We start from the raw sequence: 14,153 nt of genomic DNA on the forward strand, positions 1-14,153 counted from the left end.
CAGTATAACACAATATGAGTTTGTGTTTCAATATTACCATCATTACAAGGGCAAAGTCTTTCCGCGTATGGAATTTTACAGAATTTTCACTCCAGCTCTGCTGATGGTATGTTATTGAACCGTAGTAATGCTTGTTGAAATGTATTGTTTGTGAGTTGATCTAGGTACAGTGCTGCTTTAAATGTGCATTGCTGTGTCCAAATTGTCCCCTAGATGAGAGTTTACTATATTCTGACTGTAACTCTATATCAAGAATCCTTTGCTTAAACACTGCCATTGCCTGATCTTGTCTCAAGGGGAAAATAGCTCCCTTGAAAAACCCAACTTACATATATTTTTTTCTCAATTTGGAGTTTCCAGGAGGAATCACATTTATCAATTAATGTTAGCTGTGTCAGACCTTGGGGCTGAAAGTGAACCTTTATTTATCCAATATGCACATAACCATGCCCTTGTTTTGACTTTTGTAAGTCCTGCCTTCAGCTGCAAGGCAGCTTTAGGCACACATTTGCCTCCTGGAATAGCTTTCTTAGGAATTTCAACTGTACTCTTTCCAAGTTCTGGTAACTGATTCCTGGGTTTAGCTGGGCTCTGTATAACAGCTGGGATAATGTCTTGGCTTCGGAAAGCTTGAGGGCAACTGCTATACTGTATATTGGGCACCTCTGGAGAAGAAAGAAAGAATTGCTGCTGAACTCCTCTGGACATTTGAAACAATCTGAGCTAAAGTAAATAAAATAATGTTCTAGGAGACAATCTGTAAGTGGCAGCTTTTGCTTTGCACTAGGAAACACAACTAATTTGAAAGCTTATTCAGTGGCAAGCAGCTCCAGGACAGCCAACAGGGGAAAAAGGTGAGGATGACAAAACATTAGAATCTTGTTCTTTAACTTGCTTACATGGGCTGCTGGGAAATTCCTTAAGGTTAATGTGGATGGTAGCTGGCCACAAAGGACCTTAATCTCTCTCCAGAATCACTCTTTGAGTGAGATGGGTGGTGACTTAATTTGAAAAATAAATAAATAAATAAAGGTCTGTATTTCAGGAATTCTAGAAATTATTCCTGAGGATTGGAGAGAATAGAAATTGCAAAAAACAATAGTAGATTCTCTGTGGCTATGTTTGCACATCATCCTTGTGGGAACTATTTTAAACAGTTTCTCGATCAACTGCCAATCAGCTGTGGTCTTGGCCAAAAACCTCTTAGAAAATAGATGTGAGAGTTATATATGTTTGCTGAATATTAATATACTTAATAGCACATACACACACACTGCAATCCAATGTACTGATTAACAATATAACAGTATAACAAAATTAATGTTAATGTTAAGATCCTATCCTCTATGAAGGGTGATATTTACACTTGCTTGTTATAAATAGCCACAGATCAAGGAAATACAAATAATGGACATTGGGATTTCTTCTCCTGCCATAGTCCCCAGACCAGAGGAGGAAGACCCTGACTGAGTCGGAAAGGGGTGCTTGTATGCCCAATAATAACTTACTATAACCTTCCCCTGAAACAGCACATGTCCACTGAATACGTACTGTGAAGGGCATAAATGAGGTAACAACTCCACTCCTAACCCTCTACAGTATAACACTTGATTTATCTACTTATTCACATACAATATTTATAGATCATCCAATCAATTAAGCCTCTGGGCAGTGAATAACAAAGCACAGGTAAAACAAGAACACAACCACAGAAGAAGAAGAAGAAGAAGAAGAAGAATAATAAGAAGAAGAAGAAGAAGAAGAAGAAGAAGAAGAAGAAGAAGAAGAAGAAGAAGAAGGAGGAGGAGGAGGAGGAGGAGGAGGAGGAGGAGGAGGAGGAGGAGGAGGAGGAGGAGGAGGAGGAGGAGGAGGAGGAGGAGGAGGAGGAGGAGGAGGAAGAGACATGGCAAGGCAAAGTATTATATGGCCAGCACACACACACACACAAATAGCAGACAAAGCAGATAACAACAAGACCTGGCAATGGCTAAGAGCAGAAAAGTTGAAGAAAGAGACAGAGGGGCTAATTCTGGCTGCGCAAGACCAAGCCTTAAGAACAAATGCATACAAAGCCAGAATTGAGAAGACAGCAACAGACAGCAAATGCCACCTCTGCAAAGAAGCTGAAGAAACAGTGGACCACCGAGTTATCTGATGCAAGAAGATTGCACAGACTGACTGCAAACAACGGCATGACAAACTAGCCACAATGGTGCATTGGAATATCTGCAAGAAACACCGTTTGCCTGCAAGCAAGAACTGGTGGGACCACAAAACAGACAAAGTAATAGAAAATGAAGAAGCTAAAGTGCTCTGGGACTTTAGAATTCAGACAGACAAGCACTTGCCACATAATACTCCAGACTTAACAATTGTTGATAAGAAAGACAAAAAAGTCTGGATAGTGGACATTGCAATACCTGGAGACAGCAGAATAGAAGAGAAAGAACTGGAGAAAATCACAAAATACAAAGACCTGCAAATAGAAATAGAACGACTGTGGCAAAAGAAAGCAAGGATAGTACCAATAGTAAGAGGTGCCTTAGGTGCAATCCCAAAACATCTGGAGTACCACTTGAAGACCATCGGCATTGACAAAATCACCATCAGTCAATTGCAAAAGGCAGCTTTACTTGGAACAGCTTACATCCTGCAACAATACCTTTAACACCATCAAAAAACATCTGCCTATCCTAGGTCCTTGGGAAGGACTCGATAGGTAGATCAAAATGCCAAATCCAGTCTAAAATATGGCTGATTGTGCAACCAACAATAATAGTAATAATAATAAAATCTCTCAACCCATTTTGCAATCCTCAGAGTATCCTCTAACCTTGAGTACCAAAAATTAGCAGAAAGCTTTATTGCCATTCTAAAATACCATTTAATCCCATTTTATTTATTTATCTGATTTATACTTCACTTGTTTCCTTTATTCAGTAAGAAAGGTATGGAAATTTTAATGTAAGCTATAGAATAAACAAAATTAAAAAGAAAAAAAATATTTCCAGCTCCAGGAAAAAAAGCTGGTATTCTCACGATGAGTGATAAGTTTTAATTAATTACTTTATAATTATTAATTTATAAGTGATTCAAACTCAACTAGCAGCAGCAACAACAACAATACAGATGTAGGAAGATTTAAGAGGTTGATTATAAAAAAGATGATTAATCAAATAGCAAGCATTTAATGCACTGACAGTCTCATAGAATTCTTTCAATTTCTTTGAATTTCTAGAACAATTTTCCACACCTGGTATCCTCCATATTTAATACACTAGATTATAAGATCGAACACACCCCATCAATGGCTGGGCTATTTCAAGGTGATGGAAGTTGTCAATTGGAGAGTTGGGGAAAGCTCTCTAAAACCTTACCTCCTGTGAAGGTTTTCTCCATGTAGTCAATTATCTGATTGTAGTCACTGATGATATTGTCTCCATGGATGATGACAGGTACCTCTTCCCCAAGATTGAGGCGCATAAACCAAGGTTCTTTGTGCTCAGTCAATGGCATGCTCACATCTCGTTCTTCACAAGGTAATCCTTTTTCTGCAATGACCAAACGGACCTGGAAAAAAAACAGATGGAAAGGATATGTACCTATCGTGCAAAGTGCTGCTACTATTTTCTAGCTTTTCACAAATAAATTGGAAGAAGCAATTGCATGTGGTTCATATATATCTAATATCATACTAACTGTTCCATCCCTGCCCTGAGGGTTCTCCACTTCATATGGCCTTTATAAGGTTGCTATTACATCTGGGCATAGGATTTTACATTCCTGAAATGCTTAGCTCATGTGAATTTATTCTGGGAGTAATTAACTTTTAAAAAAATATTTATAATTATAAGTGAGGTTAACAGATTTCTGGTTTGTGGGATCTGTTTTGATTTTGGGAACAAAATGAATAAATATAGCGTACTCCATCATGAAAAAAATCTGATGGGAAAGAAACTGAATTAAAACAAAAGTATTCTTAGTCCAGAAATTTGTTTTCAGTCCCAGAATTGTGATGGGTTCACAGCCCTTTAACATAAAACTCTGCTCCTGGTTATTCCAATATTTTCACTTCAGCAGTATAATTTATGGCGGGGGAGAATAACCCCAAGGAGGTCACCACTGTCAAAACAGTGGGTATCACCAGGCAATCAAAGCCTCATTTCTTTTATGATGCAGCCCATAATAAAAGGAGCAGGGTTTTGATTGCCTGGACACTCCTGCCAGTTTGATGCTATTGATTTCTTCCTGAAGACGTCCTTGGAGACAACAGACATTTTGTTGCCACTGTTGTTAAATGACAGGAACTCAGTAGATTTTTTAAGAGTCTTGGGTCACTGGGCTTCTCATAAAGAATGACAAGTTAGATGGTCTTTGATATTCTCTAACAAAGTGTCAGAAATATTAATAAGAAATGGATTCTCTGAATGTGAATCTTTATGTAGCCAAAACAATACCATAACACAATTTGTTGTGTTGTAATTTATATATCATTCTCCCTTTTCCCTCTTATGAATATAAGACACATAAAAAACCAAAAGGTTTTTAATAGCATCTACTTAAAAGGAGACATTGTAGAAATGACATCAGATAATACACATAGAGAATTTATTTTATTCATGTACTAATATTGTAGCTACAAATCCAATTATATATTTAGCTAAATTTCCACAAAAGAGACAACAATAGTAGTTGGATTAATAGACGCACAAATGGAAAACAGATGTAAACTAAGAAGTGGATGGATATAAAATCTGGACTATAACATATTTTAAAAGTTCTTAATTATGCAAAGACTTAGCTCTCGTGTTATAATGCTGAGAAAGGTAAAAGGTGAAAGAAAAGAGAAGAAGAGGATGACTAGCAGCAAGGTGGATGGTCTTGATTACAGCAATGATGGGTGCACTGTTGGAAGACTGAAGGGCCAGGTTGGAGACCAATCATTCTGGAAAAGGGTTATCTGTGTGGTTGTTAAGAGTTGACACTGACTTGATGGCACATAAAAATATCAGTTATAAGAAAATAAGAAAATAGTATTTTCCTATAATTATGTATATAAATACAGTAGTTCATTTGTAGTGAATTTTAATACATGTGTAATTTATAAATTAGCTTTGCATGTGATATGATTTACTCTGATATCTAGAGTTGAAAGATGTTCTTTAATTTGTATTCCAGCAATGCTAGGTCCCACTTGAAGTCCACTTTGCTTTCACACTAGCCCTTTTAATAGGCAAATACTGAATTACATAGCACAATAGACATCTAAAATAAAGAAATACCTGCCCATTGCCTACTCTCCATCCATGGACAGAAGAGCTGAATGATAGTTGCTGTCAATTCATAATGAGCAAGTATATGGTAGGCATTAAGTATTTTCCTACATGTAGGTTAGCTACCTGAATGCCATCACCAAGGGAATACCAGCACCTTGGCAACAATATATTTTAAAAGCTTCCTCCATTCTCTCCCCCAACCTTCTCCTTGCTCACTACTTAACATGTTATTTCCGGCCAACTGAGATTAACTGTATCTGCTCTTCCACCACCATCTATCAACCATTCATGCTTTATTAATCAGTAGTATTCTCTGTTCTACCTATTAATGAAGATAGCTGAATGAAAGTAGGAATCATGTTTTTCTTATGCCCAGTACTACTGTAGCATTACAGAAATATGGCATATATATTTTATACTATCCTTCAAAAAGCGACCCTAAAGCTCCTTTGCATTTAATTCAATAAAACAACTAATATAAATTCTGATCATCTTCATCATGTACTGGAAGACACCCTGTATGTGAAAATCTATTCTTACTTGCAGTACTTACTTATTTGATTTATACTCCAGCTTTCTGCTCTAGTGAGAATTTAGCCAGTCTCAAATTATTGCATTTTAAAATGCAAGTGAAAAATTCTAAATCTGAGTGTTCTTCCAATTCCAAAACTTCTAGTACAGAAAGTCAATATATCAAGGAAAAGGTTAAACTTGAGCCTTCCTTTCTTAATAGGGTAGACTTTCCAGGCAAGATTCTTTCTAGCTTCAGAGAAGATGCTGATGTTCTTCTTGGCTAAGGCCCCAGCATTTAGAACTTAGCAAGGTAACTACTACTTCATGCATGGAACTCAGCAAGACAATCAGGATGCAGCACTGAAGGAAGAAATACACCCTTGATTCGCTTTTTGGCAGTGTTTGAATTAGTCCTTTTCGACAGATGGGCATGGAAGGGGACAAACTTCTTTGAGTTTATTTATTATTAAGCAAATTTGTTTATTTATTATTAAATTTATATGCTGCCCATCTCCCCCAGAGGGTTAGGGTGTGTGCAATATAATATAATATAATATAATATAATATAATATAATATAATATAATATAATATAATATAATATAATATAATATAATATATATAAAATAATAAATATAATATAATATAATATAATATAATATAATATAATATAATAATATAATATATATATATAGCCACCCATCTCACCAAAGCGACTCTGGGCGGCATACAACAACCAGATAAAGAGACAGATAAAAACAATAGAAAAGATATAAAAAAACCACATTAATAAATACCGTAAAAAACCAAAAATACAAACCATAGGGGAAAGGAGAATAAAAATGGCCCCCTCAGCAATGGAGCCATCTAAGCAGGTCTCTGGTTCCCTGGGAGCCCCAGGCCTGATCACAGTTCACCTGTCTGTAATGTAAATCTCCAAGCTTGCTTGCTTGCTTTCCTTCCCTCCCCTTTAAAAATACCATTATAATATAAATAAATAGTGTTTCTATTTATTTTCCTGCTATTATAAACAATATGATTTGGTGAGCTTTTATCAGTTTGGAACTCATCTGATATTTATTAATTTATGGCTACTTTTATGTTTGTCGTAATTGTTATTTTGTAAGTTCAATAACCCACACCCCCTCCCAAAAAATCAGGAGAACATTTCAGTCATGCTGCAAACTGTGCACTGGAGCCTCCAGAGCAGACACTGGTGAGATTTCTATGCCTTAAGAAGCAGAAAGTTGGTAATACATAGTGTAGCTAAAGAGGAGAAAGGCAGTTCCATCCAGGTTTTTTTGCAGATGGAGACGTGCATGTTGTAGAAAACTGTTGAGATCTATTTTGTTTAAATACTTCCATCAACCAAAGAGGTGGGTTGCCAATTCCCCAAACTGTGCATTTTCTTCAAAAAAAAAAAAAAAAAACTCCAGTTATCAGGTTTGTTGCCTTTAGCCAGCAAAAGCAGTGGATATGGACAAAACCCTTAAATTTCCATTTCACTGGATTGATGTTTCATCTCCACATTATCTACCTTTGGGTTGCATTTGAGTTGGCTTTGCCAGAGCACAGCTCCCTCATTCCTTCTACTGGGGCTCGGATCTGCTGAGACAAGAAAGATATAGCGTGCATTCTTTCACCGCCCACGCGGCTTGAGAGTGTTTTGGGGTGGGGGTGGGGAATACAGTCCAACTGCCTTAACAAGCCTCTCTTCCTATAGTGTCTAAGATGAGGGTTCATCCTTGTGTCCCCTAATTGCTGCATGAAGATGCCCCTCCAACTGGTTTTAAAGGACATGTCCGCTTGATGCTGTCTTCATCTCACCTCCAGCCCACTGCAGAGCTGACGTTTCTTTTTAGCTGTTCCAGCTTAAAAGTAATATTTCCCCTCTTCTCCTGACTCTGTTTTGGCCAGAGATATGATCTACCATGCTGTTCGGCTCCCACTGGCTACTGGCTGCTGTTGGGGTGCTCCTTCCCTTCCAAGCTCTTTTGCCTTGGACTGCAGGGACTAGAGACCTGGTTTCTGCAGAGGCATTAATGCCTGACTGGCGCTTTCCAAAGCATTTGTTGGGGGTTACTTGGGCTCCTTGTAACAGGGTTTTGCTGTTTTTTTGAAAAGGAAATAGACCTGTGTTGAAAAAATAAGACTAGCACTCCTTTGATGGAATAGTAGTCCTTGGATGTGTGACCGCATGCATGTGTCTCTTGCTCAATTTCTGGATAGATGAGGGTGTTCTCAGTAACTCCTTATGGTCAACATACAACCTTCTACTCAAATTGCCTCTGCTTGCCTCCATTTTTTATTCTGTGTTTCTTATTTCTCCCTTCTTTTTTCTTACCTCCCCCCTCTGCCCTCCACATGGATCTCTCTCTCTGGATGTATGTCTTGCTTGACCTTTGGAGAGATGAAAATGCCATCAGGAACTTTCTCCCCCTTTCTTCCTTTGATAGAATCCTTCAAGAGGCTTACTACTGTGATCTCCAGTAAAGGAGGAGGAGTAAGGAAGTGAGAAGGAGCTCTCTTCCACTTTTCAACATGGAAATTCTCAGGCTGTTTTTTTGGAAACAGATTTACTACTCTTTCGAAAGAGCACTAGACCCATGGCCAAAAATAGCCTGTGCAATAACTCACATGTGTTGAGTGCCTCCATACCTCTGGCTTCCCATTCAGGCAACTTGAAAGTGTGCTAAACCTTGCATCTCAGGCACAAACTTGTACTCACTCAAGCCTGCTCCACTCCATGTTAAGGAGAACAAATAGTCATTCTTCCTGTTAGCAGAGGATACTCAGTGGGAGGGAAAATGAAGCCAGGGGAATCCAGCAATCACTGACATTAAATTGTCCCACATTAAAACTGTAAGGACAGCACCACTTGTCAGCTTTATTTCTGAGGTAGAAGAGGACTTGTCCTTTGGGGCAGCATAATTTATGTTGACATACTTTTCTGCTGACTCAAGGACTGGTGGAATAGAGTCCTGAAGCTCTGTGCTCAGAGTAACCTCATGAAGAATCTAGTAAGGTTCTGGTCAGGGAAAAAACAACCAAGACTTTTCTGGAAGACTGGAAACCTTATATGTACTTTTTGCTGAAAGAAGAAAAAAAATGACATGATGATTTAGATTAAGAAGATGTGGATTAAATGAGGGGCTGAAGGGACTTGTATAATATCTAAGAGGGAGCAGGGACCATAAAATTGTACCTATCTGTAGAAAAGAAGGTTGGAAGTCATTATATTTCTTGAGGTTTTTTTCCCTTCTCTTTTTTTCATTTCTTGCATTTCTTTCTTTCTTTCCTTTTTTTCTTTTGATTTGTTTTTTACTCTTTGAAATTTTTAATAATAATAATAATAATAATAATAATATCTAGCAAGAGCAATCACTGCTCAGGCTTTCTGAACTGTAATGATGCACAGACACAGAGCCCTTCCACACAGCCATTGTTTTTGCTCTATAACCCTCAGAATCATTTTTGGAAGGTTTGCAATTGTTCTCACTGCCAATGCCTGGAACTTTAGATGAACCAGCCAGGCCTCCCTCTGACTGACCTTTCAGAGAGTGTACGTCAGCATCCCACCAGCACTCTCCCCATCTTTCTTTTAGGCTGCACTTTTCCCATAACATTTGAGAGGAAGATCCCAATTAGCTATGAGGGTAGGTAGCAGTGCCCTCTGCTCAATTCTAGTAAACCGTAATGCTATGTGGTTTCCAGATAAAGGCAGAAAGGTGGGCCAAAGATCAGGAAGGTAGAGTGAGATGGGTCTTCTAATGGGAAACTGTCTGCCTCCAAGCTGCAGTGCTCACGCTTCAAACTGTGTGTGTCCCATGGGAGAACCAGAACTCATTAGCTCTGCTGACCAATGCAGAAATAATGCGAGTCTGGGAGCAGTGTGGAGAGCCCCCAGAGTGATGAGAAATTTCAAAGGTAACAAGGCTTTCCCAGAGCTTATTCCTTAGAAGGCTGTTACTGAAGACTGAAGGCATTCTGTGTATTAAAGATAATCAGTATGAACAGAAGGTGAGATCCCAGCGTGAGCACTCCTAGAGCTTCCTGTGTTCTAACAATCTGCAAGGGAAAACCAAGTGTTGTAAGTTTTCTGGCAGAGAACAAAACCAGCTCCACCTCCTTTTTAGGCTCACTTCCAGATCTGCAGCACATAGTCTTGCTACACACGCTTCATCCTCCAGAATCCTCAGTAAACTAAGGAGCTGCCAGGATCAGGGACTGGGGAGAGGCCACGCAGGAGCAATCTCCTCCAGCTCTCTGGTTGTCTCCATTAACTAGGGACAAGATGCGACTGTCCACCAAATTGTCATAAAACTCTTCAAGAGATCTTCAAGAGATCTCTGAAAACAGTGAATCTAGTACAGTTTATGCCTTGGGCAGATCATTTTAGCTTTCTTCCAGCTTCCAATAAGATAGAGGAGAAAAAAGCAGATCTCTGCTCTTTTATTTGGAAAGAAACAGGGACATGTTTGTGCTAATATGTTTTCCAAGTATTCTGAAATGTATCTCCATCTAAAGATGCAGCAGCTTCCCTTTTCCTCGTTGCTGTGTCCGGAAAATGAAGGCTGTTGCTTATTATACAGTTTCCTTAAAGGTTACTTTTTCCATCACCTCCCACCCACCCCCCACTCTAAAGTAAGTGACCTCCTTGCCTAGCAGTTAGTCATTTTCAGTTCTCACACTCTGTGGGACAAGCCTAGTTGTACTATCATGTCTCCCTCCTCCTCGGGACTGTTTCTGTCCTGGCTACGTCCTATATGTTTCTTTATTTCATATTATTTTAACCTGGGAGATGCTGAAATGGGGCATGGGAATGAGGCCAGACAAATCAGCCTAGAGAGGGCAATCAGATTCCTGAAATGAGATTCATCTCAGTCCTACTGTAGATCTTTTCCCTGTTTGCTGTGCTGAAAGGGGGTGGTAGCAAGGCTGGAAGAGAAAGCTGATTACATTGCCTGTGAAGAGTGGCACATCACTCTGCAGTGGCTGAGAACAGAAGCAGTAGAGGCAGGATAGGGATTGGCGATGGAGATAGCAACTGTTATGCTGGAATTGTTTTTTTTTTTTTTTTTTTAAATAAAGGATGGGTGAATGACATTACTCAGTAGGGCAACGGTCTTGCAAGATGTTAAAGGCCAATTCCCAGAAGCTCCAGGCTGATCTGGTCAATGATGAGGAAGGCTGATTGCTGTAATTCAGTAGTATCTTCTGATACCAGCGACTGACTAGCCCTTTGTTAGGTCTTAAGAGGCTTTGCCTCCAGGCACTCAATACACAGCTTTCCTCACAGAAATTTTAGAGTCTAGAATTGAAATGTTGGGAAAGATCTTATGGGGTTCTTTTGCCTAACTCTCAAGACCTAACAATATTACTGAATCTCATGACACCAGTTCACCTGAATAATCCCCAGCTCATCATTGGAGCTACTAGGTTATCTTTCTGATTGCTGCCTCTGCAATCACTTGAGTAGGAATTAGGATGAAAGGCACATTTAGATCAAAGTATTGTTATTTAATAAGATCTCATCCATTACTTTACTTAGCCAGAAAGGGCAAGAGTTCAGTATGCCTGTATCTGGAGACCATTCTATCAAGAATCCAGTGCACATCCTTAGGCGATATAAATTGCAACTTGTCCATAAGAACCAGACAATCATAAGCCACAAGTATATCCATAAGAGCTGCTAATTAATCCATACTAATTCTTTCCGAGATAAAACAAATTAATATTTTCCAAGAGGCCCTTTTGTACTGGCAGCTTTCCTTTTCTTTCTGAGATATTGTATTTGAATTCAGGGCTTCCTTTCTTCATTCCAAGCTATTATACTATAGCAGCTTACATGTCTTGAAAACTTGCCATATTCTTCATTCCAGGTTTCACTGAATTACGGAAAATAAATGGTGTGGCTGATTTAAACCAGGTTGCTAATAGTGCCTTTTCCAAAGTAATTCTGGGAACTGCAGTTCTGTGCAGAAATAATGGCAGTGGGAACTAATCCAAAATAGGAAGTGAGGCCAGAGGGTGAAGACCCACAGAGCTTCTGTGAGAAGGGTTGAGTTCTCCAGCCTTCCACCTTACAGGCTCAACCACTACAAATTATTTTTATTGTTTGGTTTTATAGGTAATATAGTATGTTGTTTTGATCTGTAACTCACCTAAATATTTACTGATTGATGTCCATATAAATTTAAGAAATTATACTACTTAACAATACAAACAAGAGCAACTGAAGATGGTAAGGGCCTTGGAGGTTAAATCCTATGAAAAATGGTTAAGGGAATTTGGTATGTTTAGCCGATAGAAGAGAAGGCTGACAGGAGACATGATAGTAGTCTTCCAATACATATTCCAATACAATACAGAGCAGGGGAGATGGACCTATTCTCCATAGCACTGAGGGTAAAACAAGAACTTGTGGATGGAAGCTTTATAGAGGGAGATCCAGACATGAAATAAGGCGGAATGTCCTGATTGTGAGAGCTATTAAACAGTGGAACAACCTGCATCCTAAAGTTATGGGTGCTTAATCACTGGAGGTTTTCAGGAAAAGATTTGTCCAGATCAGTATTTCTCAACCTTGGCAACTTTAGATGTGTGGACTTCAACTCCCAGAATTCCCCAGGCAGCCTCTTAAAGTTGCTAAGGTTGAGAAACACTGGTCCAGATGGTATAAAGGTTCCTGCCCTAGGCAGAGGGTTGGATTAGAAGTCCCCCAAGGTCCCTTCTAACTCTATGATTCTATGAGGCAGAGCCACAGAAGAAGCAGTAATGGCTTGTATCACACAGGCAATTCTTTTAATGCTTTAAAGAAGATGCATTGCCTTGCTACTAAATAAACTGTAACTCTTGCATCAGAAATAATAATAAATCCCTAGGTCATTGAATCTAGCACATGTTGCATATCATTTGTGTGATGGAAGGTATCACAAAAATACTGAGGAGCAGGAACAAAATCTGGACCTTGACTTTGTCCTTGACACAGTTCCTAATGTTACCAACAGATATTCAGATGTTAACATGGTCATCAACAAAGAAGAATTCTATGAAAAAGCAATTAACTTGACTGTTTTCAGGAAAGAAGCCTACAAGTGAGTAACTTGGACTTCTTTCATACATAAACTATTGGAATTCCTGGGACAGGATTGGCAGCAACCCATTTGCCCCCACTCAACAGTAATTATGTATTGCTGCCTTTAAGAGAACACCACCAGAAGGAAGCATCTATTCTCAAATGTCTTGAAACTTCTGAACTTTCCTCAGTGCCTCCAAATCTTAATCATTACCTTAACAAAGTTGGCTGTTCTCAATTGCTGTTGAAATTCCAGTGCCCATACTGAATTATAGAGAAACTATTTATTTATGGAATTACTTATGAATAAACCAGGCCAGCTTTTTTATTTGAATGTTAGTGATTCTCTAAATCAGTGGTAAGCAACCTGCAGCCTGTCAGGATTTTCATTCTCATGGGAAAGGATTCATCCCATTATCTTTACAACAATAACAAATAATATTTTGGCTACAGAGATCATGTGAAAAACACCTGTTATTGTGTGTTGTGTATTGTGCTATTTACTGCCACCTATTGGCGTGGGTATGCTAGGTACCCAGTGGGGGTGGCATACAGCTATAATACAAGGAGAGGAAAATGTTTAGCCTCTCAGAGTAGTTGTTAGTTGTTTTAGTGTTAGCCACTATGTAGGTTTTATGGGCTACATAGTTGTAACAAATTACCAAGTAGTGTACCTCTTCTCTAAGAGTTTGTAGCAAGAGATTTTGTTAAGTTTGTGTTGCTAATAAGTCTTGTATGCTACAATATAATGAGAAGATGTGTTTTTCTTTATATTTTGTATGATATTTGCATTTTATGGAGTTTTTACATTTTTATCAATAAACACCAGTTAGTATATATTTTCTGACTGGATTTCTTTGGGAAACAAGAAATGGACATTGCATTGTGAATAGCTGCACTGATGTGTTTGCTTTCATGGCTAATATTTTCCTGGAGTTTTTGCTGCGCTCTGCACAAACAGGGGTGTTTGTGATTATCACTCTGCACGACACAGCCCTGGTCTAATTTTATGTGTTTTTGGCCCAGTTTCTAAAGCCATTGGCAGTTAATTAGTTTGGACTTCTGGTGCTATCTGTTCCTTTTCCTATTCTTATTCCTATTCTTATTCCTATTCTTATTCCTATTCCTTTGTTTGTTTGTTTTTTGATAGCCCGCTGCTTAGCAGAAGAAAAGGATATCACAGAGAAAGAGAGATATAGAAAGAGGGGCATGGGGGTGGGGTAAAAATCAAGGTGGTGGTTGCAACCATGCAATCTAAGCCCTCCCCCTTTTTAACGTGTGATGCATG

The 14,153-nt window shown here is 38.8% G+C and overlaps 1 protein-coding gene across 1 annotated transcript in view; it reads right to left on the reverse strand.

Moving 5' to 3' along the window:
• Nucleotides 1-14,153, reverse strand: part of GDAP1L1 (ganglioside induced differentiation associated protein 1 like 1) — a 59,046-nt gene that overhangs the window by 23,688 nt on the left and 21,205 nt on the right. Inside the window, exon 4 of the mRNA XM_025167785.2 lies at nucleotides 3,378-3,570. Within this exon, the coding sequence (XP_025023553.1) occupies nucleotides 3,378-3,570 (193 nt within the window). The remainder of the gene's footprint in view (nucleotides 1-3,377; nucleotides 3,571-14,153) is intronic.

This window comes from Python bivittatus, unplaced genomic scaffold (genome assembly GCF_059951505.1).
Source record: "Python bivittatus isolate LINGU-HERP-01145 unplaced genomic scaffold, Pbiv_v1 ctg000700_np1212, whole genome shotgun sequence".
Classification (NCBI taxonomy): domain Eukaryota; kingdom Metazoa; phylum Chordata; class Lepidosauria; order Squamata; family Pythonidae; genus Python; species Python bivittatus.